This window comes from Peromyscus maniculatus, chromosome 8 (genome assembly GCF_049852395.1).
Source record: "Peromyscus maniculatus bairdii isolate BWxNUB_F1_BW_parent chromosome 8, HU_Pman_BW_mat_3.1, whole genome shotgun sequence".
NCBI classification, from domain to species: Eukaryota; Metazoa; Chordata; class Mammalia; order Rodentia; family Cricetidae; genus Peromyscus; species Peromyscus maniculatus.
The window spans coordinates 103771215-103799151 of NC_134859.1; the positions used below are offsets into that span (position 1 = coordinate 103771215).

Genomic DNA, 27937 nt, shown 5'->3' on the forward strand with positions numbered 1-27937 from the left:
AGGGCAAACATGTTCCAACTAAGGACACATTCCAATGGGCACTGGGAACTCTAAGGATCCAGATAACAGGAACGTAGCAGATGGGCTCTAGATGCAACTCAGGGGAAGAACATTTGCCTACCATGTGTGCAGCCCTAGGAGTGATCGCCAGCAATGCAAAACCAAAACAGAACCCCAAAGAATAGAGCAGTTTAATGGGTCTGAGACCAAGGCTGCAAACCGTTGGCTGGAGAATTAGGCTCCTTTGGAATGGTCCTGAGAGCAGAGGCGGGCTCTGCTTCATCTTCTCAGGCACTGCTCCTCTGCCCACCTGCTCCTGTGGACATACCCTCAGGTGGAAAGGAAGGAGCGCTCTGTAGGAACAACTGCCGTTTCTTTCCGAGTCCTTCTGGATCATTTGCCCTCTGCTGCCCCTCTCCTGATACCCTATGAGAGGGTTTCAGCACACTAGAGAGTGGAGGAGCAGCAGCAGCTCAGCTGTGTGGCCTCTCACAGGCCCCAGTGCTACCCCATTTCCGGGCAGAGGCTCTAGCTCTCAACATCTTCCTTCCTCCTCTGCTTCCCCACACACCCTCTGTGGTCCACAGCTCCCCATCCTCCTCCCTCTGGTGGGGACCTGGATGAGGAGGCAGAAGCCGGTGTTCCAGATGAGTTAGGTGGTCACCCGGAAGTAATGGGAATGAGACGGGATATGTGCAAGCAGCCTGAGAGTGGGGTAAGTGCTGAGTGAATCCCAGAAACACCAAACTAGAAGCTTTCTGGGTATGGTGCCCTCCAGAACAATGCCATCCTTGTCCTTGGCCAGGCCTCCCACTCACTCAGCTTGGAGGCCCTTCACCCCAGTTGGGAGGGGACCTATCAGTCAGAAAAGTAGAAGGCTGTTCATCGTGTCCCACCCTACTGCCCTGAGATAAGCCCAGGCATAAGGATCCCCAGTGCCTGCCCTGTAGAAGAGGGTGATGAGCTGGGGCCTTACTATGGGACAAGAGTGGGCGATGGGTGGTGAGACAGCCTTGCTGTTATTGCTCCCAGGGGGAAGGCACCAGCTGCCTCTCAGCTGCAGGTCGTAGTGCCTGGGAAGAACACACGGATACCCTGTCCACACAAAAAGTTGTAATCAGACTCTGGGTAGTGCACCACCTTCCTGGGAACCTTTTCCATGGACGTGGGAGCTGGTCAGCAGTGGGAGAGAGCTCTAGGGCCAGATACTTGCTGAGGAGGCAGTGGGTATTTTCAGGCAGAATGGTATGCCATATTGTAGGGTGCTTTCTTCAGAGTTTCCAGGAAGAACTGTTCATTCTCCAGGAAGTCGTGGTCCTGTGAAGCAGATTCAGATTAGTGTTCACACTTCTGTGCACTGACAGGGACTCCTGACCCTGGTGGAGCCAGCCTGCACCTGGCACCCCCTTCACCTACTCCCTGGCACTGGGAAGCAGTGGGGGTATGTGGGAGCTCAAGCATGGAGTGAGACAGGCTATGATGTCAGTCCTGGCGAGGTCTTGAGAACCTTGGAATTTATTAGCAATGACCTCATGTCTCTAGGCCACAGTGTCTTCATCTACAAATGGAGGTCAGACTGTCTCATAGCTGGGCGAGCTGGCTCACACCTGCAATCCCAGCACTTGCAAGGAAGACTGCATGCAGATCCAAGGCCAGCCTGGGCTACAGAGCAAGGGTAGTCATACACACACATCCCCCTCATGTAGGGCTGTGAGAAAGGAAAGTTCACGATGCACATGGAGTCTTCACCTTGGAGCACAGCGTGTGGGACATGCTCCCTGAGTGACAGCTGCCTTCACTGGTGTCATAGGTTATTTGCAGTTTAAGGGGCTGTTGCCAACCTCTTATTCCTAGAACAGGTCTTAGGAGCTGTGTAGGCAGTTTGCCTCCTGTCTTTTTTTTTTTTTTTCTGGCAGGTTTCACTGTGTAGCCCTAGCCCTGGCTGGCCTAGAACTTGCTGTGTAGAACAAGCTGGCCTTGAACTCAGACATCTACCTGTCTCTGCCTCCCAAGTTGCTGGTTAAAGTTGTATGCTCTGCATTTTTTTTTCTTTGATTTTTTTTGAGACAGGGTTTCTCTATGTATAGTCCTGGCTGTCCTAGAACTCACTCTATAGACCAGGCTGGCCTTGAACTCAGAGAGCCGCCTGCTTCTGCCCTGCAAGTGCTGGGATTAAAGTCGTGCACCACCGCTGCCTGGCTCACAGCCAATTTTTAACAGGGTTCTTGCTGGGGATTGAACCAGGGCCCTGTACAAAATGGACAAGTCTTCTACCACTGACCACATCCCCAGTCCTCGCTGCCCACTCCCCACTTTGTGAGCAGGGCCAGCCCTCCTGGGGCCTTGGAGGGACCGCTTGTCTTGAGTGTAAACGGAAGAGCCTGGGCCCAGTGTAGACGTACCTGTGCCGCTGTATGCTTCAGCAGCAGCAGCTTGGCAAGAAGGTGTGTAGGCACCGGGGCAGCAGGTATCTGGCTGCACTGAGGCGTGGCGGGAGCAGAGGCCTGGACGGCTGAGGAGAAAGGCAGGAGCCAGTGTCAGGGGAAATACTGAGGGGCCTGGCTTTTTTCCGTAGGACCCGTACCCACACTGCCTACGGGAAGAGCCTGGCCCGTGCCCTGGGACTCTGCCAGAAAACCCAGGTTCCAGTCATAGCCCCCACATGGCAGCTCCCAACCATCTGTAATGCCAGTTCCAGGGGACCTGATGTCTTCCTCTGGCCTTTGTGGGTACCAGGCAGAACACCCCACACGACACCTTTTAAAAAGGACAAGACAGACTGTGCCGGCACGGGACACCTGGTGACATCCTGTGGGCTCTATGCACGGTGATCACCCACACGAAAGAACAAGGAAGAAAAAAGCCTTGGAGCCTGTGGTAGCAGAACACACCTTCAATCCCAGCATGGGGCGGCAGAAGCAGGAGGATTACTCTGAGTTCAAGGCCTGCCTGGTCTACAAGGTAAGACTTCAAAGAAACAAATAACAAAAATGTATGGTGACCCATTAATACCAGCACTCAGGAGACACAGGCAGGAGAATTTCTGTGACTGTGACTTCAAGGCCAGCCTGGTCTACATAGTGAGTTCCAGGGGAGCCAGGGCTACAGAGTGAGACTGTCTCAAAACAAAAAACTCCCCTCACAAAGCTGGCAGCGCACATCTTTTATCCCAGTACTTGGGAGGCAGAGGTAAGAGGATCTCTGTGAGTTCGAGGCCAGCCTAGTCTACAGAGCAAATTCCAGGACAGCCAAGGCTACACACAGAAACTCTACCTTGAAAAATAAAACATCAAAACAAAAACAAACAAACAGAAAGAAAACAATAAAAGGGGTGGGGCTACAGAGATAGCTCATAGCTCAACAGGTGACACCCCTGTAATCTAGCATCTAGGACACTGAGGCAGGAGGATCTGAGTTTGAACCCAGTTTGGGCTATAAAGCAAGATCTCTGTCTTCAAACAGCTTCAAGCAGCCCCTATCTTGAGTAGCTGGAGGAGGTCCTGCTACCTCCTGCTCCAGGCTCTGTCCCATCCTCTTGGAGTCACTTACCCTCCATGCTGGACGCTGCCGGGCCCTGAACTGCAGAGGGCAGCCCTGGAAGGCTGGAAGGCACTTCCTGCCGCACACGGTCCAGCTGCAGCCTCTGCTGAGCCAGGCTCAGATGTTCCTGCGCCCAACCCCAAAGAGACCGACTCAGTGAGGAGGACAGGCAGGCGGGCCTGAGGGGCAGGAGGGCCTGAGGGGCAGGAGAGTGGGGACTGGACCCTTGCCTGGTGCATACGCTGCTCCTGCTGCCGCAGCCATTCCTGCTGCCGCTGCACTGTCTGCAGCCGGCCCTGCTGCTCAGACAGCCTCTGCTGGGCTTCCTGGAGGGCCTGCTCACCCTCCTCATACTTCTTGGAGGCCACCTGCAGGGCGCCACTGGGTCAGAACTGGCTAGCGTCAGACGGGGGCTCTTCCCACGGCCCTTCCAAGGCACACCTTGCTCATGTGTTCCACCTCCTGTGCTCGGGCCTGGAGGCGCAGGCTGGCTTTGTGTAACCTGTCCTTCTCCAGTCGAAGCTCCTGGCGCTCTCTCTCCAGAGCCTCCCTCTCAGCAGCTAGCTTCTCTTCCCTGGCCCGGAGCTCACAGGCCCTGACCGTCAGCTCTGCCTGCTCCTGAGAAGGCAGAATCACTGCTGTGGTTACCCATCCAGAGCTACCCCGGGCTCTGTACAGGCCTTGGGGGCCCCTTCTCCCCTTGCCTCTGGAAGTGGGCAGTAGAGCAAGGGGCTTCTTAGACATGGACCAGAGAGGCCTGGAGCCAAGCTCGGGGGCTCCCACACAAGCCGCACAAATTCAGTGTCCAGTGTCTCTGAGTATCAGCTTCCTCACTTACATATCCGAGTCAAAGGAACCAAAGAAGACAAGAAAGGGCAAGTGACCTGAGGTGCTGACTGCTGTTCCACAGTCTTGCTATAGCTAGCTGTGCTCTGATTTCCTAGGCCTGGGATCTTCTGCACACAGCTGGGAGGCCAAGGCCACCGAGGCTCTGAGCCCTACCTTGGTCAGGCTGATGATGGTGCCCTCGCGCTGGGAGTCTGCATGCATGGCCCTCTCAGCCTCGCGCTCGGCTCGCTCCTTACTCAGCTTCTGCTGTGTGAAATACTCGGCCCACTCTGCTGCTAGGCGCCGACGCTCCTCCCCACACTTACTCATGACCGACTTCTGCTCCTCTAGCAAGGCGCTCTGTGAGGGGCCAGTGAGGGCAGTGTGAGGGTCCTTAGCAGGAATGGTGGGGTCAACAGCTGGGCATGGAGCTGGACTCACTTTGGCTCTCTCCAGCTCCTCCCTCTCCATGGAGATCTGCTGGACCATGACCTTCCTTTGCTCCTCCAGGGTGCGCTGTGCAGACTCTGCCTTAGACTTCTCCGCGGTCACCCGCCAGCGTTCCTGCAAGGGCCAGCGCAGGGCTGAGGGTTGGCTCCTCACTCTGGGAGCAGGCCAGGCTGTTCAGAGGAGCTGGGCAAATCTGCCTTCTCCAAGGCTAAGTCACAAACTCCTCATTCCAAAGAAACAGGAAGTGACAGGTGCTTGGGAAGTACTGCCCAGGTCCAGCTCCTGCAGTTCTGAATTAGGAGGTCCAGGACTCAGGTGAAACTGCACCACGGGCAAGGTTCAGGAGTGCTCTGCCCTGAACCGCCAGGTCTGGCCCATTACCTATCAGTCACACGTGCTAGGAACCCACAGTTTCTGCAAGCATGAGAAGTTCAGCCAGTTTAGTCTTCCTTACAGACTAAAATTAGGGGCTAAAGCTCAGCAGTTACGAGCACTGCCTGCTCTTCCAGGGGACTGCTCAGTTCCCAGTACACCACAGCGGCTCACAACCATCTGTAACTCCAGTTCCAGAGGATATGACGTTCTGTTCTGGCCTCCAAAGGCAAAACACCCATACACATGAAACAAAACAAGACTGACACTCACTTCCATCTGTGAATGACACGTAGGGGGTTCAAACACATTTGCTACATGATGGGGTTAAATAACATTCAGTAGGCAAGAGTATCCATTCCAGTGTCACACGCTTCAGCTGATGTGACAGATCTGAGTGACAAGAGGGAGGGGGAAGTATAGTGATGGTGGGGACCCTGCAGGATGGCCCTGGGGCTGGTAGCTGAAGAGCAGGTGGTCGGTGGCCCAGCGCAGGGTTGAAAACAGAAGCAGGAAGAGAGGGGAAGGACAGAGTGGAGGTCAGAGAGTGGCTGGTCATGGGTTTGGCCTATTGGCTAGGATCAAATGCAGAGTGGCTGAGCTCATGACAGGTGGCCCTGAGTGCAGGTATCCTGTACATCAGGACAGACTCACCTGTTCCAGGAGCCGGCTCTGTTCACTCAGGCGCACCTCCATCTTCCCAATGACCTCCTGGAGCCGGCCACGCTCTTCCTCCATGTCTCGCTGCTGCCTGCCCAGCCGCTCCTGCAGAGCTGGACAACACACAGGGTGCTCACTGACCGCCCTCCTTCCTAACGGGGGTCTCAGTTACAGAGGGGCTACCTCGCAGCTGCTCATCTTGCTGCCGGATCCCCAGCTCTCGTTCCTGTGAGGTGCTAAGGTGTGAGGCCTCCACACGGGAGGACAGCGTGTTCAAGCTGCTGGAAAATTTCTCCATCTGCTCAATGATGCCGTTCAGAGACCTGAAGGATTATCAGGGCATCTCATCCTGGGGTCACCCGGGACACCCAGGCCTAACTAATCCCTTAGGGAAGCAGCACCAGGTCGCACACATACCGAGTATGGGATGTGGCACTGGTGACAGCATCGATCTCTTGGTCCTTCAGCATCTTCAACCTCTGTAGTTGGTGCTCATGGTCCTTGCGCATCTCCAGGATGGATGCCCTGAGGGATGGCAGCAGAGGCAAGGAGGGCCAAGGGCCACTGTGAGCAGGACTACACAGACAGATGACACCAGAGAACATGAGAGGACATGCCTCTGACTACTATCTCCTCCTCTTCCTCCTTCAGGCACCTCCTCAGTGCCTCAGCTCCCCTGGCTCTTCTGTCTCCTCTCTTGCTGCTTCCATCCCACATGCACATACACCTGCTGCTCAGCAAAGGACACCTTTCACAGCGCAGGAGGAAGCTATGTGCCTAGGCCTCTGTGCTGGCCCAGGGCTGCTCTGGCCTCCAGCCTTCACATGTCTTTTCTTAGTTCCATTCTCATCCAGAGAGACTCCCGTGCCAGCAGAGTGGGTGGAACCCCACCCATGAGGGTAAGGGACTAGTGTGCTCAGCCTGAGCCTTCATCTCAACAGGCTGAGTTCATGCAAAGGCTGCAGAGCCACACTGTGGTCTCCTGGGCACTGTCAACCAGCCAGTCCTCACAAGCCTCCTCCCCAGCTCCCTACCCAATCCTCGCCAGTCCTTGCAAGGCCACTCCCCAGCCTCTTGCCCTTACTGCTGCAGCTCCCGAAGCCGGGCCACCTCCTGGTCCTTCTCCTGTGCAGCCACGGCCAAGTGCCGCTGGTGCTGGGCTATGAGCTCAGCCCTTGCCTGCTCAGCTTCCCGGCAGTAGGACGCATGCTGGGCTGACAGAGCCTCCTTCTCTCTGCGCAGCTGCTCCTCCCGCTGCTGGTAGGACGCTTCTAGCACCTTGACACGGCTTCTGTCAACAGAACGCCCACCCGGAAGGCCTCACTGAGCACCCTGACCTGATCCTGGGGCTCAGGGAGAAGATCTGAACCTGAGCTTGGCAGGCCCCCCAGACTGCAGATAGCAGCTACCTGTGTGCATCTTCAATGAGCTCCAGGTCGGCCTGGTGCCGCTGCTGCAAACTCTCCAGCAGCATCCTGTGCTGGGTCCGCTCTAGCTCCAACTTGCGCACCTAGGCATGGGTGACGCAAGGGTGCTAGGGTCCTTCAAGCAACCAACTCCACACTTTGTGCATCCAGTCCCTCCTCCCTCCTGGGGGTGCCTCCAACTACTTGCCATGAGGACAGTGGCCCTCAGTGCCCTGCAGCTCTCACCTGGGCCTCCAGCTCGGACAGCTTGGTCTGGCTCTGCAGCAGCTCGGCCTGAAGCTGGGCAGTGCTGCTCTGAAGCTGCCCTTGGGTGGCCAGGAGTTGCTTCTGGTACCCTGAGCCTGGCAGCAGACTCTGCAGCACAGACTCTGGGAGAAGGGGCTGTGGGAGAGGACGAGAGCTGTTCCGAGACAGAAGCTGACAGGCCTGCTGAGCTCCACACACACACCCCCACCTTCTCTGCTTGCTGGACCTCCTGACCATTCCTTAAGACAGGTAAGACCAGAGCAGCTCCAGCAGGACAAGATCTTGGTGAGTCCTGTGCCTTGCAGGGAAGCAGTCATCAGAGCTCCCTTTGAGCTCTGGTCAGGAAATAGAGCACCCACCCTCCCCAAGGACATCCTCCTCAATGAGGAGCCATCTCTAGTCCGAGAGAACAAATGCCTCAGTTATGACAAAAGCTTCTGACCCTGGCCCATTAGGTGTAGTAAATTGCCCTTCAGCCACGATTTCCCAGGGCTGCACTCCTGACTGTCATACCTCCCAGGGTCAGTGATGCAGTTGGAAGATGCAGAGATGGGGATGTTTTCCAGCAAAACAACAGGGTCTCTCACTCTGTAGTTAGGGCTGGCCTGGCTTGGAACTATAGCCCAGGCCTGGCCTCAAACTTTCTACCTCAGTCTACTAGACTAGGGGATTGCCTGAAATGGACCATGTTGGTGCTTTGCATGAGAATGGCCCCCATAGGCTCATATATTTGAATGCTTGGTCCCTGGTTAGTGGTACTGTTTGGGAAGGATTCGGAGGTGTGGCCTTGTTGGAGGAGGTATGTCACTGGAGGTGGGCTTTTAAGTTTCAAAAGCCCATGCTAGGCCCAGCATCTTTCTCTGTTTCTGCTGCCTAAGGATCAGGATGTAACAATAACTAAGACAGCATTCTTTTTTCTTTTTCTTTTTCAGTACTGGGGACTGAACCCGGGGCATTGCACATGCCAGACAGGCCTTCCTCTAGAGAGCAACCCCCACCCCTCTTGAACCCAGGCTGGGCTAGAACTCACTATGTAGCCTTAGGCCAACCTCAGACATATGGTACTCTTCCTGTCTCAGCCTCTTGAGTGTACCACCATGCCGGGCTTGTACTAATGCTTTCTCACTGGAACATTCCAAGCTGCTCCTGCACAGCAGCCATCTCCAGTTCCCTACTGATGCTGGCAGAGTGACACCCAACTCCACTCGGGAGTAGTGAGACTAAAAGTTCAGGAACGTGCTAACGGGGGACACCAGAGTGAGTGGGTTGATGTCCTACTGGATATATCTGATATATTCTAGCAGAGTGTCAAAGTCCAGCTCCTTGAGTTGCCTCTGAGTAGGGGAGAATTGATCTCTGGGCCCAATATCTATACCTGTTTGAACACCTTCCCTACCTGGACAGGCACAGACAGCCCCATGGGTTCCTGGGAATGTGGAACATAAACTGCAGGCTCTGAAAATTGACAACAAAGAACACAGCAGGCATTTCAAAGGACTGCACAGATCTGGACCAGTAAGTACCTGGGAAGAGTCCCTTGTCACTCATCTTCCAGAGTCCCCAAAGGAGCTCAAGGGACCTCTTCCTCACCCAGGGCCAAACTCCAACCAAAGAAGGAAACAGACCTCTGATAGAAAAGTCCCCAGAGGCAGAGGCCATTCCCATCTTGGGGTCACCTATAGGGAGGGCAGTGGAAGTTTGGCTCCAACTCATGGAGGATCTGGGGACAAAAAGAGAGCACATTGAGTGGCTTCTGTGTGAGTGAGAGGCAGAGAAGGAAAGCAGAGAAAACCACTGGATTCAGATAACTGAGTGCTGGCCTAGGGGCTGGTACTTTACGGGGAGTGAAGGACCTGGCTGCACTGGTGGTTTGGTAAAGGAGGTGAAACGTGCCCTCAGACATCTCTGTCCTATAGGCATAGATGCTGCACAGGACAGGATCAGTAAGCCACCGTGGGTCCCGGCACAGCCATCCTGCCTATCTCGGGGAAGGAGGCCTGAGCTGGCCGCACTCCCCTGCCACCCCCCAGCCCTGTCTGTGCACATACCCTGCGGCCCCAGGCCTGACGGCTGCCATCGCTTCGGTGGTTGCTCTTGAGGCTTCTCCAGCAGTGGCCTGCTCAAGGGCCTGAGTGCTAGCAACAGGCTGGCTGAGGAGAGTCCAGGTGAAGGTACATGAAGACAGCCCCAGACAAGCTCCTAGCCTGAAGCTTACGGCAGTCTTCTTCCCCTGCCTCTGCTCCCACCGCTCGGCTGGAATTTTGTTCCAGGCTTGGCTCCCGGAGTTTGTGGGCTGCCTTTCCCTTCTAGGATGCTGCCGACCTCAGCATCCATCGTGGTTCAGTAACACAGCAACCATGGGCATGTCACACACACTGGAGTTCAGTCCACACTCAAGCTCCACAGCTGCCCTTGGGTTACTCTATTCTCCCCTCTTCTTTCTGGGCTCTCAGGTCAACAGCTTTCCCTTGTTCTCAGGTCAACATCAAAACTGCTCTCCCAGCACACCAGCTCTAGGACATCTAAGACACGATGGTGGTGTCCCTGGACTCTCACAAAATCACACAATCCTTTATGGTGGCGAGGCTTGTCACCGCTTCCTCTGGACTTGGCCTTCTCAAGCCCTTTCCCTTCCTGCCTACAGGGTCACTCTCTACCCAGCCTTACTGGACCGCCATTCTCAGGATTCTCAGGAGCTGCCTCTCAGTTTCCATGTTTACTCAAACACTTCCAAGAGGATACAGGAAGCTCAACTCACACATGCATTAGCCACCTTTAACATGAGCTGACAGAAACACCAACACTTGGCACAATGGGTTTCTTTGCCACTTTGATTGGTGCTGTGGACAGGGCCTCTGCTCAGAGACAAGGGACAGTGGATCCTGCTACCTCGAAACATTCTTGTTTTCTCTTGCCTAATCAGCACCTGTTCCCACGGCAGTCAGGGCATGAGTGTTACCAACCCCTGGCCTGTCTGTCTGTATCTGGGCAGCTCTGTTCTGCCCGTAAGGAAGAGAAGCTGAGTTGGCATTAGTGCTCACAGTGGTATCTCTAACAGAGGATGGAACAGGTAAGATGGGCAAAGTTAGCCCCCGAGACCTTGCCAAATCCTTCCCATCAACCATAGTAGCCCACGCTCATACCTGCTAGAAGGAGTCTGACCCAATGATCCTAGTGAGTTCAGGCCCTTAGAGGGCCCAGCACGTTCCTCTCTGGCTAGAGCATGGGATTTCTTCTGGGATATGACATGGCTCAGCCAGTCATCTTCCTTCTCCTCAGAGACTTTCAGTGAGGCCTGGCTGGCTTTGGTGGAGGGCCTGGCACCCTTGGCTGCTGGCTCTGCTGCTGAGGGCAGTCCAGCTAGGGCAGAGCGTGGCTCTGGGGCTGAGTGCCGGTTTGTAGGAGGGGGCAGAGAGGGTGTCAAGATGGCTGAGTCTTCTTGTTGAGCCTTTTGAACAGGAGAGGGAGACAGCAGGTCCAGGTCATCATCCTTAAGGCCTAACCAGTCAGCTCCTCCTTTCTTGGGGTGGATGGGGCTGGAAGCTGGTGGAGGGCTTTGTTTGAAGCTGGGTTCTCCCTTAAGGTCTGAGCCACCTTCTCCCAGGAACCTGCTTCAAGACAGAGAGGAGGGTGTTGGAGAGGGGAGGAAGCCCACCCCACTAGACCCCTATCAGCCTTACTCTCTGCTGTTGAGGGGGCGCATATCTGGCCCACAGCAAACTGGACATGGGAACTCACACCTGTAATCCCAGCACGCAGGAGGCTGAGGCAGGACTGCTGTAAGTTCAAAGCCAGCCTGTGTTACAAAAACCCTGTGTTCAAATAGTATTAACAATAGTGAACATCCCACAGCAGCTGGAGATATGGCGCAGCTGCTAGACTATGTGTCTAGCATATACTAAGCTCATTCCTAGCACCACAACCAATCAGGATGCTAACACACACTTGCTGTCCCAGCATTCTGCCCAGAATGGAGGCAGGAGGGTAAACTCGATGTCATACTTAACTACATAGTGAGTTAGAGGCCAGCCTGTCTCAACAATAACAACAAAAAGGGCTAGAGAGACAGGTCAGCTGTCACATAAGCATGAGGACCTAAGCTCCAGGGGGATCTGACATCTTCTGACCTCCCCAGACACCAGGTACGTGCATGGTGCACAGACACACATGCAGGCAAAACACTCATACACACAAAATGAAAAAAATAAATCCTTTTAAAACAAAAATATATACTTGGAAAAAAAACAACATATGCCAGAAAGTTCGTTGCTGGTCTTTTTCTATTGCAAATTCGGAGTGTGCCATGAGGATATGGCCAATGCCAGGGTTCCTGGAAGCCATTGGAGGAGCCCTCTGCTATTTCAGGATGGTGGCTGTGCTACTCCTTGGGCTGTGGTTTCTCTGGGAGACCAAGTGACATAACAGCCTTTCATGACACTGAGGGCTTCGAGCAGAAGCAGGCCCAGCTCCTCCTTTTCCTTCTGAGGAGTCCAGGCATCGGGCTGCCAGTCTGCCCAGCTCCGCCTGGACCGCTGGGCGCTCCTGGCTTCCATCTCCTTTAGCACCCGTAGACTCATGGCTGCCAGGTGGGATGGGGAAGGCCACAGGGACAGGCCTGTCCCCGAGGCTGACCTCCCTGAGGCCCCACTTACTTGACCGACTGCCGGCGGGACTGTCTGCCCTCAGAAGAGGCCACAGTGGGCTGGTAAGCCCCAAAGGTAAGGATCTCATCATCCCAGCTGTCTTCTTTGTCTGTAAATTAAAGGGCACAAACAGGATTGAGAACAAGGAAAGCCAAGCTTTGTACAGGATCTGGCAGATGCTAGGCAAGTGCTCTACCACTGGGCTACATCTCCAGGCCAAGGGAAGCCAACTGAGTGAGTGGAGGCCATCAATCAAACAGCAGCTACAGAAAGGAAGAGCGCTAGACCACCTACCGGTAAACTATCTCATGACAGCTGCCTCAGTGAGTGTTCAGAATGTGTGTTCTCAGTGAAGCTTTGTTACAGGCTGTGCTAAAGACGTGGTTTGAGCTGAATACAGCAATATACAATCCTAGCACTTGGGAGGCTGGCGCAGGATTATCACAAATTTGAAGCTAGTCTAGAGTAATATTCTGTCTCAAAAGAGAGGAAAACACTGGGCAAGGGGACTCACACCTTTAATCCCAGCACTTGGGAAGGCAGAGGCAAGCCGATTCCTGTGAGGTCATGACCAGCCTAGTCTAAACAGTGAGTTCCAGGCCAGCCAGGAACTATAGAGAGACCCGCCCCCCATCTCAAAAGACAAACAAACAAAAAACAAGGGGTGTAGGGAGGGGACAGAGAGAGAGAACAGTTACCTTGCTGCTCTACAGCCTCCTCCCCTCCTTCCCTCCCTCCGGGCATCCTCACCCTCTGTCTTCTGATACTTCTTGTCTAGCTTGAACTCTCTGTGTTCCCCAGGGCCTGGGCGAGTAAGGAGCTTGGCCGCTGGGCCTCGACCCAGCAGTTCATCCAGCTTTGAGCGAGCAGGGAGGGGCCCTTCCCTGCGGGACAGGGTGTAGGGAAGGAGTGTGCCATGACATGGGGTTCCCATGTTGCCCCAACCTTTGAGCTTTTCCCTGGGCCTTAGGCAGCAGCCTGGCCAGGGACTCCCCACTTCATAAGGATCCTTACTGGTCTTCTGTCTTCTTCCTCTCTGCCTTGGGGCTGTCTTCAAAACCCAGAGTGGTCATGATGTCGTCGCCTTCGTCAAACAGCAATTCTTTCTTCCGGTTGGGAGTATCTCCAGGAGTTAGAGGAACAGAAGGACCTAAGAAAGAGAACCAGGGCCCAATGCTTGGTGACTGAACGGGGTGGGAGGTGGCAACTGTTTCCCCCTGCCTGGTTTGTCCAGGGACCCTGACTCTAACCCCACCCCAGGCTCACACATTCACCTCCTGACCCCTGAAGCCTGATAATCAGGTTCTAGACAGGAGGACCCAGTGGCCTGCCCTGCTGAGGTCTCGGGCTCTGGACTAGAAAACTGTCAAGACTCTACCCCAGGACCAGGAGCAAGCCTCTCTGTCCTACCTTGGCCTGCAGCCATGCTGGGGCTCTTCGAAGCAGGCTTACTCTCCACTGTGGGTGGCTTCTTGGCAGTTTCTTCCTCCTTATCAGAGAGAAGTCCTGCCAGTGGGTCTTCGAAGTTTCATGGCCAGGAAGAAAGACAAAGGTCAGACTGCTGTCCTTTGCTTAGGAAAACAAGCCAGGAGCTGAAGTTAAACAGACTCTTCCTTTAATCCCAGCGCTCAGGAGGCAGAGGCAGGTGGATCTCTGAGTTCGAGGCCAGCCTGGTCTACAAAGTGAGTTCCAGGACAGCAAGGACTAAACAGAGAAATCCTGTCTTGAAAAAACAACAAACAAAAAAACCCCAAACAAACAAACAAAAAAACCAACCAAACAACCAACCAAACAACCAAAATTGGATTCTTCAGTATCTACAGATTAGGGTCTATGGGAGAGGGTAGACACAGAGGGGCTTGAGCAAAGGAGTAGGGAGCTGGGTGAACCCTGGGACTCCTAGAAATGTCCGTAAGGTATGAATCCATTCATAAAGAAAAAGGGACCTTTTCCTTATATTTTAGAAAAGCTTCATTTTGAAGCCTGGCTTCAAAGTCTTTGCAAGTAAGTTCCTCAAACCTCCTGACTGATAGAGCACAGTTAGTTCCTCTGGGAATTCGTGAAGACTAAATCATGACCAGCTCTCTTCCTCTGACACACACAGAGACTTGGCCTTCAGCAGCATTATCATTATCCAGACTGCTCTCAAGTCAAGCGTTCCAGAAAAGGGGAGGATTGTGTGTGCACGCGGCATTCCAGAAGGGGGGGGTGCAGTAGGGGAGATGGGGCTCTGATACCTTCAAAGGAAAACTTCCTGTACTGAAGCCCAAAGCTGCTGGAAGTGGGAGGTGGCCTCTTAGTGGGAACGGCATCTCCTACAGGAAGGAGAGAGAAGGCCGTCATGGAACTGGGCCTTTCCTGTCCAAGGTTTTCCTTGTATTGGAGCCCCAGGGACAGTGGGCACTTTCTTCTGACAAACTGAGATTCTTGGCTGTAGGCACAGCCATGGAGGAATCCATATACCCTGGTTCTCACCTGGGCCACTGGAGGGGAGACAAGATGGAAGCTACTTCTACCCCTCACCACCAATCACTCGAGACAGGCTTGGGTGATTTACAAGCTGCCATCAAACTTCTTTTCCTTTTATTGCAGTGTTGTGGGGTAGAACCCAGGATGCCATGCACAGGCAAGTGATCTATCACTGGGCCATATTCCCCAGCCCAATTTTCCATTTTAAGTAAAAAATGATCCTTTAGCAGCTGCACAAGAGGTGTGCTACACAGTTTTAGGCCAACTTGACACAAGTTATCTGAGAGGAGGGAACTTCAATTAATAAAATATCTCTAAGATTGGGCTGCAGGCAAGCCTGTAGAGCAGTGGTTCTCAATCTTCCTAATGCTGGACCTTTTAATAGAGTTCCTCATATTGTGGTGATTCCCAACCATAACATCATTGTGTTGCTACTGTTATTAATCATAATGTAAATATGACATTCAGGATATCTGATATGCAACTCTTGTGAAAAGTTGTTCAACCCCCAAAGGGGTCACGACCCACAGGTTGAGACCCACTGCTGTAGAGCATTTTCCTAATTAGTGATTGATAGGGAGGATCCAGCCCACTGTGAGTCATGACATCCTTAGACTGGTGTCCTGGGTTCTATAAGAAAGCAGGCTGAGGAAGCCATGAGGAGTAAACCAGTAAGCAGCACCCCTCCACAGCTTCTCATCAGCTCCTGCCTCCAGGTGCCTGCCCTGCTTGAGTTCCTGTCCTGACTTCTTTCAATGATGAACAGTGATGTAGAAGTGTAAGTCAAATAAACCCTTTCCTCCCCAAGTAGCTTTTGACCATGGTGTGTCATAGCAACGGTAACCTTAACTAAGACAAGCAGAAGGGACCAGACCTTTTCCCCACATAAACACACAGACAACTGGCTCCTTGGCCTCTTCATCCTAGGCATGTGTGGTGTCTGAATGAGAACGGCCCCCATCTGCTCACAGATTTGAGTGCTTAGTCACCAGGGAGTGGAACTGTTTGGAAAGGACTGCAAGGATTAGGAGGTGAGGCCTTGTTGGAGCAAATGTGCCACTGGGGCGAGAGGGGTCCGGGGGTTGTGGGGGTGGGCTTGGTGTCTGTCTTTCTCCGTCTGTGGGTCAGGATGTAGCTCTCAGCTACTTTGCCAGCACCATGTGTGCCTCCATGCTCCCTGCCATAATAATGGACTAACTCGGAAACTGTAAGCAACCCCCCAGGTAAATGTTCGTTTGCTTTTTTTATTAGCGTTGCCTTGGTCACAGTGTCTCTTCACAGCGACAGAACACTGACTAAGACATCACAGAAAACTCATAGGACACAAGAGCTATCCTCCACGTACCTTTCTCATTAGCTGTTAATGTGCCAGCAGGCTTGGGGTTGCTAGGCACTTCTTTCCCAGAACCCTTTGCAGTTCCTTTGCCAGAAGGTGGATGAGACTTCATCCGACCAAAGAGATCATCATCCATGCTGTCCAGGTCCTAGGACAGCATGAAGAGCGAAGCCTGATGTCTGGGAAAGAGCTATGTTTAGGATTCCCCAGAGGTCCCTAAGAGGAGTCTTAGGGTGGTGTATTAGGAAGCAGTAGTCCCTGGTCATTGGAGGCAGTCTCTTGAAAAGAACATCGGAGCCACATCCATCTTTTTTCTTTGTTATGCTCAAAGGTCACCGTGTGACCAATACACTTCCCTGCTGCCACGGCCTCAGGGCCAAACCAATTCCCACTCCCAACTTCATCTTGGACACTGAAGCTCCAAAACTGAGCTGAAGAAATGTCGTTTGCAATTGAACACTTTCTGTAGCAACAGAGCTGACTGGCTTGGAGGAGAGGAAGGAGAGGGAGGAGGGGAGGAGGGGAGGAGGTGAAGGAGGGGGAGGAGGAGGAGGAGAGGAGGGGGAGGAGGAGAGGAAGGGAGCAAGGCTGAGGGCTGAGGGCACCCAGGCACGCAACTGTGAGAGGACAAAGGAAGTTGAGGAAATGGAAGCAAAGGCAAGCAGAGTGGGGGCGGGGTGGGAACTGGCTCAGACTGCAGTGAGACACGGGTCACCACAAAGAGTGAGGGTGGGGACATGCGAGTCACGCCAGCACCAAGGCTGCTGGCCTTGGGGAGAAAAATGGAGACAAGAAGAAAGTGGTCACAGAGCTCTACAAGGCTGAAACCAAGAGCTCCGCCTTGGCCTGGGGCCTCCGGCAGAGTGGGGTGAAAGTGCTGCTGGTTGGGAGGCGGCTGAGGCCCAGGCCAAGCTCCCAGTCACTGTGAGCCGATGTTCTTATCCACAGTCCACAATGCCTCCTAAGAGTCCAGGATAAAGACTCGTTTCCTGCTTCATCTGATGAGAAGGGAGCTCTCTTGACAGGGGATTTGGAGGAGACACAGGAAAGGCGAGGAACATACTTTAGAGGAAACATTAATCCTGCTCTACTCCCCAGGTGGAAGCAGGGGATGTCAGGGACCCAGCTAGGAAAGTCTCTGGGTTCCCACTAGAGGCCCGGGGCAGACTTTCCAGGCTCTAGATGCCCAGAGTTATAAAGGAGAAGTTACAAGGACTGGGAAGCCTTGGCTTAAACTGTTGGGGCCCCACACCCACCCCAGCCTTGAAGAGGACAAAGCTATTTTGCTACCTTCATGTTCTGCAAGAAGACCTGTGGGTCTGCATCCGAGACACTGGAGACCTAGGGGGCAGGTGAAGACACAGTGAAACCAATGTTAGCCAGGACCCAGCAGCACTTGGGGGTTCCCAGATCCAGTCACCCTGCTTTTGCTCAGCAGGGGCAGAGCTTGCTAATAGGGCACAAACAGGAGGGTCTCGTACTCTCCAACCTCCAGGATCAGCTCTTTGACGTCAAACCTGCCCATCTGAGGAGACCCAGAAAGTGTTCCCAGTGTGTGTTCTCCCAACTGCAGAAGCCATTTCCACCACAAGCCTTCAGGAAGACTACTTCCTGATCACACAGCCAGACAGCTTGGACTTTCTCATGGGAAGAGGCGATACCCAATTCCTGCAGCTGGGAGGGCACTATCATCTAGCTCATTGTTCTGGTGAAGAGGAAATGGATGCTGTTTGGGTCCATTCAGCAGTCCATGGGCATTACTCTACTTTAAGAATCAAGTACAGGGCTAGAGAGATGGCTCAGTGGTTAAGAGCACTGGCTGCTCTTCCAGAGATCCTGAGTTCAATTCCCAGCAACCACATGGTGGCTCACAACCATCCATAGTGAGATCTGGTGCCCTCTTCTGGTGCACAGCATACATGCAGGCAGGATACTATACACATAATAAATAAATCTTTAAAAAAAAAGGGGGGGGGGTGTATAATGCTGGGCGTAACAGCATACCCCTTTAATCCCAGCACCTGGAGGCAGAGGCAAAGTAGATTTCTGAGTTCTAGTTTGAGGCCAGCCTGGTCTCCATGGTTAGTTCCAGGCCAGCTAGAGCCACATAGTGAGACCCTGTCTCGAAACCTGTGGGGAAAAGTACAGGTTGTGTGGAAGCTTCCACATCTGTAATCCCTGATATTGTCTTAGGCTGAGGCACAAGGCTTGAGCTACAAGCTAGCTTGGGTCACACAGAGAAAATCTACCTCAAAATGACACAAAACAAAACAAGCCAACTTTGCAGGGACTCCTAAACCTTTCTGTGAGCAGCTGTTAGGCCTCTCCAGTCTCACTGTTTGGGGGACATGCACAAAGGTCAAGGACTGGGGAATGGACCAGGCTCACCTCAGCATCAGCTCCCATCAGCCCTTCAACACCGTCTTTTTGGAGGGACCTGCAAAGAGACAAGGTCAGCAATGACCCCTACGGAGGGGAGGGGAGGGGAGGGGAGGGGAGGGGAGGGGAGGGGAGGGGAGGGGAGGGAAGGTAGTAGGGGAGGGAGGCAGGCCAGCCAGGTGTAATAGCATACACCTGTTATTCCACCACTTGGAAGCAGAGGCAGAAGGATTAGGACTTCAGGTCACCTCAGGTACATACCCAATTTTAGGCCAGTTTAGAATACAATGAGACCCTGTTTCACAGAGTTGTGGAGCAGGCTACAGTGTCAGAGTGAACCTGGAGTGATTTCTCCGGGGGACCAAGACAGAATAAGACTCTCACAGATAGCTGTGTGTGGTGGTGCATGCCTTTAATCCCAGCTCTCAGGAGGTAGAGGCAGGTGGATCTCTGTGAGTTCAAGGCCAGCCTGGTCTACAGAGCGAGATCCAGGACAGACAGCACTACACAGAGATATCCTATCTCAGAATACAAAACAAAACAAAAATACACAGACCACAAAGTACAGAAATTTTCTCCTTAAATTGTTTTTCTACTTTTTTTCAAGCAGTGAAGCCCTTTAAATATGAATTGTTAGTAATAAATAAACACTGGGGTGGACAGAATGGCGCAGTCAGCTCAGCTAGCATTTCAAGCATCCCTGTCTCCAGCACCCACGTGACAGACCAGGCAACCTTAGCTCTGGATGGGGAAGGGGCATGCAAATCCGAGAATCCTAGGCGCTCCCTGTCAACTAGCGCAGCAACCTGATGAGTGCTGGACACAATGAGAGAGCCTATCTCAAAAGATAAGGTGGAGGGTAATAGTGGAAAACACCCAAAAAGACTAGCTCTGGCACGCGCCACACACATACACACACGTTATAGTTAAAGCTGGGCACAGTGGTACGTCTGTAATCCCAGTATTTGAGAGGCTGAGGCAGGAGGATTGCTCCAAGTTTGAGGCCTATGAGCTCAAAGATCAGTACCACTCTGGGCTACATGATTAGTACCAAACCAGCTGTGATTACATAGTAAGACCCTGTCTTAAAATAAATAAACAAAAATAAAATAAAAAAAAAAGCCAACAAAAACACAAATAACAAAAACAAAAAAATGTTTAAAACAAGAGAGAATAATAATTGTTTTTTTGGTCTCTCTCTTCTTTTAAGACAGGGTCTCACCATGTAGCCCTGATTAGCCTGGAACTTCCCTGTAGGCCTGACCAGCCTCAGACTCACAGAGATCCACCTGTCTTGACTGGGATTAAAGGCCCCACCCCACCTAGATGGAAAGAAGGTGAACAGTGGAGTGCTCCTTCTCAAGAGGTTGACCTGAGCCAACCTCTCATTTTGGGAATAAGGAAACCTGGGCAGAGAGGTAGGTCTGGGAGGATCCAAGTAACAGATGGAGGACTAGAAGCCAGGCCTTCAGACTCCCGGGACTGGGTTCCTGGTTCCTCTCCCTCTCTGATTCCATCAATAATCAGAGCTGAGGGGAAAGTAGACTCTCCCAACATTAACTGCACTGGCCGAGATGGAGTGCCGTGGAGGGAGGGGGCTGGAGAGAAACGTGCCAACAGGGCCTACCTTGCTTTAGCCTTTGAAGGGGGCCACTGAGGTGTGCTTGCTGTGTCTTTGGCATGTGAGGCTGGCTCAAAAGGCTTCTCAAGCAGTGCTGCGGGAACAAGGAAAACAAGAACGACACACCACGCTCTTCAGCCACATGAGGAGGAAGGTGAGTCCTCCACTCAGCTGCTTCCTGCACCTTCCCACAGCACGCCCGAGTGGAGTGGTACATTTCCAAGTAGGGAGTCAACCCTAGGTGCCAGGAGTGCCAAACGGACAGTTTACCCCACCCCGTCTGTGCCACGTGAAAAGGCAGAGGAACACAATGGCTTTCCATGTCCTAACTGTAGGTGAAGTACATGGGTTCTCCCTGGAAACAGAAGCCTCCAGACTCCCGGTAAGCTCTGCTCATCCCCTGAGCCCTGTTCCTCAGTGCAGCAACATGGACACAAATAATAAGGGGCTAGATGGACATGACAGCCTGCTGTGGGTATCACTCTATATAAATAAAACACTGATGGCCAGTGACCAGGCAGGAAGTATAGGCGGGACAAAGAGAGAGGAGAATTGGGGAAACAGGAAGAAGGAGGAGAGACACTGCAGCCACCGCCAGGACAAACAGCATGTAAAGATGCCGGTAAGCCACGAGCCACGTGGCAAGGTATAGATTTATAAAAATGGGTTAATTTAAGATAAAAGAACAGTTAGCAAGAAGCCTGCCATGGCCATACAGTTTATAAGTAATATAAGCGTCTGAGTGATTATTTTATATGTGGATTGTGGGACTGTGGGGCTTGGTGGAAGCTGGAGAGAAGCCCTCCAGCAACAACGGCCCATTGTTAGAATATCAGCATGAGGGAGTCTAAGACAGGGGGTTTCCCCAAGTTTGAGGCCAGCCTGGGCTATACAGTGAGACCTCATCTCAAATACAAATAAATAAACAAATAAATAACCAGCAAGATGGCTCGGCAGGTAAAGGTGCTTTTCACTGAGTCTGATGACCTGAGTTCAATTCCTGGAACCTACAGACTAGGAATTGTCCCGATCTCCACATTACACAAGAATGCACCACCCCTCCAAAAACAAAAAGTAAGAAAATAAACCTAAGAGATTTTTAAAAAGTTTTATTTATTTACTATGCATATAGTGTTCTGCCTGCATGACAGAAGAGGGCACCAGATCTCATTACAGATGGTTGTGAGCCACCATGTGGGTGCTGGGAATTGAACTCAGGATCTCTGGACGAGCAGTCAGTGCTCTTAACCACTGAGCCATCTCTCCAGCCCCATAAGAGATTTTTTAAAGAAAGACTATATAAGGAACTTGGGCTGAGAGAAGTAGCTCAGTAAAAGGGCACTGTAGGACCCTGGTTTCCACTCCCAGCATTATACAAAATGTAGAAAAAAACCAAAATAATAGCGTATCTGAGGACTCTTACAGCTCCACAATCCAAAGCCAAGGGCTTTAACCAGAAATGAACAAAGCTCTGAACAGACATCTTTCCAAAGATGACACCTTTAATCTCAGCACTCGGGAGGCAGAGGCAGGTGGATCTCTGTGAGTTTGAGGCCAGCCTAGTCTACAGAGTGAGTTCCAGGAAAGGCGCAAAGCTACACAAAGAAACCCTGTCTTAAAAAGAAAGCTGGCCAATCAGCATTTTATTTATACAGAGCAATCTCCACAGCATAAGCACACTTAGGAGAAGATACTCCACAGCATTTGGGAAACCTACATCCCAGCCACCCACAGCACGGCCATGACCGTGGTGGGGAGCCGGGCCTGGGAGCACAGGCTTGTGAGCACAGCTGCTCTGGAAGCAGAATGGAAAGGTAGTGGTTCCCTGGCCACTCAGTGAGTTCAAGGCCAGCCTGAGCATCACACTGAGGTGAGACCTCGTCACAAATAAAAAGTAATAAACTGACTGGGGATACTGCTCAGTGGTGCAGGGGCTGCCTAGCATGAATCAGGCCCTAGGTTCAATCCCCAGCCCAACAAACAAATAAGCAAGAAAATACAAATCAAATAAAACCAAAGGTGGGAAATAAGCATCGGTGGGGTGTGGACAAAGCAGGAGCCCTGGTGTTGCTGGTGGAAATTTAAATGTATGGCTGCTGTGGGAAGAGACCACAGGGTCCAGCAAACACCTCGGCAGTTTGTGGGAGTTGGTCTCTCCTTCCCCATGTGGGTCCTGGGGGTGGAGCTCCTGTGGTCAGGCTTACACCCTCACTGGCTGAGCCCTCTTGCCAGTCTCCCATGCTCTGCCCAGGGAAGGAGTACTTACTGTCATCTCCCAGGAGGTCACCAAGGACATCATCGATGGAACCTGAAAACAAATGGGCCATCAGGACTTCAGGAGGCAAAAATGACATTTATAAACCCACAGCCTGAGACTTCTGTGTTCTGAGTTCTCTGATCCCAGGCTGAAGGCTGACATCAATGTTCCCTGGCCACGAGATGATTTCTAATGGCAACAAGCCACAGTGCCTTGGTGAAACCTCAGGTAGACGTTTAGAATAACCTTCCCGAAGAATGACAATGATGATTTTTCAGTGAAAAGTTTCTAACTACCTCACCCAAAACACACAAGGCCATCGGGCGGTGGTTGCACACACCTTTAATCCCAGCACTTGGGAGGCAAAGCCAGGCTGAAGTCTATGAGTTCGAGGCCAGCCTGGTCTACAGAGTGAGATCCAGGACAGGCACCAAAACTATACAAAGAAACCCTGTCTCAAAAAACAAACAAACAACCCCCCCCACACACACACACACAAGGCAGCAATCAGTCTTCCAGCCTCTAAGAGGCCAGTATGGTCGGGAAAGCATCCACACACATGAAAGCCTCTTGTGTCTCTGTACCCGCATCTGACAGCTCCAAGAGCTGGAGGCACAGTGGGGACACCTAGGTGAGCATGTGTGGATGAATTCTCCTATCCCGCTTTCTTTGCCTCCACCACCCTTACCTTCAACCACATATCCCCAAATTCGGAGCTCAATGAGGAACATTTTTTCTCAACCTCATTTATTTATTTACCTGTTTGTTTTTAAATGTTGGGTAGTAGAGTCAACCCTGTGGTTTGCTCCACTAAGGGCTCTGTTCTCTCCACCTCTTTTTCTAGGAGTGTATCAGCAAAGTCCTGCTTCATCAGACGGCCTTCTTGATCTTCTAGTTTTCTAGTTTTTTATGAGATAGGGTCTCTCTCTACATAGTTCTGTCTGTACTGGAACTACATAGATCAGCTGGCTTTGAACTCACAGAGATCAGCTTGCCTCCGCCTTCCCAGTGCCAGGATTAAAATTTAGCACCAACATACCTAGCTTTATTCTTTTTCTTTTTCAAGTTGGAACAGAAATGTATGTCCTGACATTTGTGTAGAGGTCAGAAGAAAACTTGCAGGAATCAGTTCTCTCCTTCCACCATTTAGATCCTTGGGATTCAGGTTATCAGACTTGGGATGAGATACCTTTACCTGCTGAGCCTCCTCACCGGCTTTTTTTTTTTTTTTTTTTTTTTTTTTTTGGTAAAGGCATATTCCTTTAATCCCAGCACTCTGGCAGAGGCAAGCAGATCTCTGTGTGTTCCAAGACAGCCTGGTCTACAAAGGGAGTTTCGGAATAGCCAGGGCTACACAGAGAAACCCTGTCTTGAAAGCAAAAAAAAGTGTATTTGGATTAAGGGTGATGTTCCATGTCTCCACTCACCTTTCAATCCTTTCTTAGTTTTCAGTGCCTAAAATGGAGGGCAAAAAAGATCACATCATCACATCAACAAAATGCAGCAGTGAGTATGTGCTGGAACTGGGCAAGAAGAACGCTCTGCCTTTCTCCTGACCCCCAGGGAAGGAACATCAGGCATTACAAGTGAAGCTCTTTTCCTCCAGCATTGGAGAATGGATGTACTGAGAGTCCAGACACAGTCCTTGCTATCCAGCAAAGCCAGGGTATAGACGGACACCTACCTCTCCTCAGACTTACAGATACCACATGCAAAAGCCACGAGGCAGGTGAAATCAATAACTAGAACATTTTCTTCTGTTCTGTGTGTCTGATGGGTGTTTAAAATGCTTTCAGCAGGAAATGCAGAGGACTCAGAGGCTTAAGAGATAGACTGGCATGGCTCACCTTCAATCCCAGCACTCAGGGAGCAGAGGCTGGTGGATCTCTGAATTCCAGGCCAGCCAGAGCAGCAGTGAGACCCTTGCCTCAACAAAACCAAACCAAAGAACAACAACAACAAAAACAGAGGCTCAAGGGAAACTTTGCTCACTGATTAGTTTGTTTTTTGCAGGGCCTGGGAAGGGTCTCACTGTGTAGTCCCGACTGGCCTAGAGTTTGCTATGTCAAACAGGCTGGCCTGGAATTCACAGAGATCTACCTGCCTCTGCCTCTACTTCCAAGTGCTGGGATTAAAGGCCCAACTTGAATGCTTAAGGTTTTTCTAATGTGACTCTGCTATGGAGACCATCTCCCAGTCCTTGCCACAAAACTTCTGGAATATTCTATGCAGTCAAAATGTTCAGGGATGGGGTGGGGGTTTGTTCACATTTCACATGTCTAATCTGCACTCTGCCTACCATTTTGGGCTTTGGGGCTTTCTGCAGCTCCTTCACAGTACTGTCCAGTCACGTGCATTCTTGCTGAGCAAGTTCATCTTCCCTAGTAGAGAAAATTAAAGTAGCTGTTTAAATGTGATGTAGCTAAAGCTGGAGAGACGGCTCAGGAGCTAAGAGCACACACACACTGTTCTTGCAGAAGACCTGAGTTGGGTTCCCAGCACCTGTGTTGGGTAGCTCACAAACTCCTATAACTCCAGCTCCAGGGGGGATCCAAGCCTCTGGCCTCCATGGGCCCCTGTATCCACACACACTTACACACACAGAAAATCTTTTTTTCAAAAATAAGTGTTTTAGTTGGACATGGTGATATAATCCTGAAATACCAGAACTTGGGAAAGGAAGGTGGAAAAATCAGAAGCTCAAGGTCATCCTCAGCTACACAGCAAATTCAAGGCCAGTCTGGGCTATGTAAGTCTCAGAAACAAACAAAACCCCAAAACAATAAATAAATAAATAAAAAACAACAACAACAAAAAAAAACCACAGCATTTACCAGTGCTTGACCCTAAGGTTGTTAAGCATCCTATCACTTAAGAGGTCAGAACCTAGCCAGGCAGTGGTGGCACACACCTTTGATGCCAGTGCTTGGGGACAGAGGCAGGAGAATCTCTTGTGAGTTTGAGGCCAGTCTGGTCTACAGAGCAAGATCCAGAAGAGCCAGGAATAGGTCAGTGAATAATGATGCTTTTTGCCACCATGCCTTGCTGTGGGATGATCCTTCTGTACACTGTGAATATGTATTAGTCCCATTGGTTAATAATAAAGCTGTCTGGCCTATAACAAGGCAGAATAAAGTAGACAATCAAACTGAGGACTGGATGAAGAAGGGCGGTCAAGAGAGACTCCAGCAAGCCGCCCAAGAAGCAAGATGCCAGAGGACTGGTAAAGCATGGGCCATGTGACAATACATAAATTAATAGAAATGGGTTAATTTAAAAGTAAGACCTAGTTAATAATAAGCCTGAGCTATTGGCCGAGCATTTTGTAGTTAATATAAGCTTTTGTGTGTTTAAGGACTGAGCGGTCAAGACAGAAAAACTCTGCCTCTGTTTACAATGCCTTACTACATGAGTTGGATCCTCAAAAAACACATGGAGGGGGAAAACTGACTCCTGAAAGTTTTCCTTTTACCTCCATGTACAACGATGTCCCACACCACACCTTCCAAACAAAGAAGAGCAATTAAAAAAAAAAAAAAAAAAAAAAGAATTCCAGAGCTGGGTATGTTAACACACACTTAGCTTTGCCAGGTGGTGGTGGTGCACTCCTTTAATCCCAGCACTCAGGAGGCAGAGGCAGTCGGATCTCTGTGAGTTCGAGGCCAGCCTGGTCTACAGGACAGCCAGGGCTGTTACAGAGAAACCCTGTGACAAAAAAGAAAGAAAGAGCGAGCGAGCAGGGGGAGCTGAAGGGAAGCCTCAGGCATCAGGAGCACTTGTTGCTCTTCCAGAGGAGCTGGGTTGGATTTCCATTGCCCACAGGCGGCTTACAACCTCTGTAACTCCCTTGGGGGGCAGGAGGGATAAATGGATCTGATGCCCTCTTCTAACCAACCAGAGAACTTCATGCATGTGGCACACAGACATACATGCAGACAAAACACCCCTACACATAAAATAAAAATAAATTTAAAAAAGAAGAAGAAAAAGTTAGACATAGTGGCTCATACTTGTAATCCCAGCCTTTGGGGGCCGAAGCAGGGTTGCTTGAGTTAGGGACCAGCTTTGACCATATAGTGAGTTCCTGGACTAGGGTGGGCTCCTGTCTCAAGGAACAGATTGTGTGTGTGTGTGTGTGTGTGTGTGTGTGTGTGTGTGTGTGTGTGTGAGAGAGAGAGAGAGAGAGAGAGAGAGAGAGAGAGAGAATGAATATATGAGAGAATACACGAGAATGAGAGAATATGAGAATTCCCTAAGAGAGAGAGAGAGAGAGAGAGAGAGAGAGAGAGAGAGAGAGAGAGAGAGAGAATGAATATATGAGAGAATACACGAGAATGAGAGAATATGAGAATTCCCTATCTACTTATTGGGTTTTCCTTGGCTTGGAGAGTACTTGGATAAGGCAGTGCACATCCTTTACCCTGGAAGAGGATGCTGAAGTCGCAAAGAACCATGTGGGAATGGTACCGCATCTTGGCCCCTTTTACCAACTCTGCCGACCGACCATTCATAGGCAGCATCCAGCAGAAAGCGTTAGAGTGAGCTCTGGTTTCTCCCTTCAGATGGCAAACATTTCACCCTGGAAACAGATGTTTCTAGCATTTCCTCCCTCCCTTTCTCCCCTCTTCCTTCCCCCAAACCCACCTTCACGTGCCTAGGAAGAAAGGCGGCCGTGGTGCTCATCTGGCTTCCCGGTGTGCCTAGCCTCTTATTAAAATGCAAAGTGTATCTGGGGTTGTGGGCACCGGGGAATGCTTGTGTTTCTCCCGTGCAATGGCAACTTTGGCGACCTACAAGTCCAAACGCGTTTTGGCTCGTATCACATCGAGAATTTCTATCTCCTAAGCAGCCCGTCGCAGCTTCCCAGGTGGTGGGACATTTTCTAGGAGCGGCTTGTAAGGGCCGAAGGGTCCTAGAATAACGTCGAGTCTTCACACCTAGTCAACCAACTCCGAGAAGACATTTGAAAGACCGCGAGCCCGCCCCTCGGCCACAGCGGGTCCGGGAGGGTCGCGCCAGGCCAGGCACGGTGCCCCTCAATGTTCCATGCCCCGCGCGCCCATCCCGTGCTTCTCCTAGTTCCTGAGGACCCTCTTACGAGTCGTCCTTTCAGAAATACGGCCACGGAAACCCAGCCCAACCAGAGTCCCGGATTCCGACTCCACTCAGTCCGCCCGTTTCCGCCAGGCCTACCACCTCTGCGCCAGCGACATTCCCACCTCGCCGCCTCCGGCCTCAAATCGAAGGCGGCGTGAAGCATTCTAGGAACTGTAGTCCGCGCCCCGCTCACTTGCGGGTCGAACCACAAGAGGTATCGGGAAGAACTACATTTCCCAGGGTGCTCCGCGGTGGGGCGCTTCTCCCGGCAGGGCGTCAGTTGGATGCTCCTTGAGTTGCTAGGAGCTGTCTCCACGCCACTCTGGTGAGGAGCAGTGTAGCATTCTCACACTGGGTGCAAGCCTGGTTCCTCTCCCTGTGAGGGCTGATTGATGACAGTAACCTTCTTGGTCATACCCAAAACCATCAACAAAGACACACAGTGGACTTGCCAAGCCCGGAATCACAGCATTTGTAAAGCCTAGACTGGACCAAGGTCAAAACCGGCTGTAGAACAAATTTGAGGCCAGTTATATAATAGCGTCTCAGAACTACAATTAACATATTTTCTTGGGTGTACTTATTACAGATTTTTTTTAAGATTTATTTATT

At 51.6% G+C, this 27937-nt stretch overlaps 1 protein-coding gene and 1 non-coding gene across 22 annotated transcripts; both read right to left on the reverse strand.

Moving 5' to 3' along the window:
- Positions 1-173: 173 nt before the first annotated feature.
- Fbf1 (Fas binding factor 1) lies at positions 174-27503 on the reverse strand. 21 transcript variants are annotated; one of them, XM_076543763.1, is made up of 31 exons: positions 27425-27481; positions 26873-27018; positions 24528-24609; positions 23656-23683; positions 22238-22279; positions 19978-20065; positions 18360-18408; positions 17262-17312; positions 15981-16119; positions 14404-14481; positions 13577-13684; positions 13181-13316; positions 12917-13050; positions 12176-12275; positions 10667-11131; positions 9572-9673; positions 9149-9243; positions 8920-8978; positions 7503-7658; positions 7260-7360; positions 6935-7141; positions 6268-6375; positions 6034-6173; positions 5845-5963; positions 4810-4932; positions 4543-4728; positions 3982-4158; positions 3771-3908; positions 3550-3667; positions 2403-2512; positions 174-1317 (listed from the first exon to the last, which is right to left on the reverse strand). In XM_076543763.1, the coding sequence occupies exons 3-31, from the start codon at positions 24528-24530 to the stop codon at positions 1234-1236; spliced, it is 3444 nt and encodes a 1147-aa protein (XP_076399878.1). In that variant the 5' UTR covers positions 24531-24609; positions 26873-27018; positions 27425-27481; the 3' UTR covers positions 174-1233. The 21 variants fall into 21 exon arrangements, with proteins under 21 accessions (XP_076399878.1, XP_076399873.1, XP_076399879.1 ...); XM_076543758.1 differs by having other exon boundaries at positions 10667-11134; XM_076543764.1 differs by having other exon boundaries at positions 27422-27470.
- Positions 23000-23124, reverse strand: LOC121831913 (small Cajal body-specific RNA 4). The gene has a single exon (XR_006075508.1).
- Positions 27504-27937: the final 434 nt, after the last annotated feature.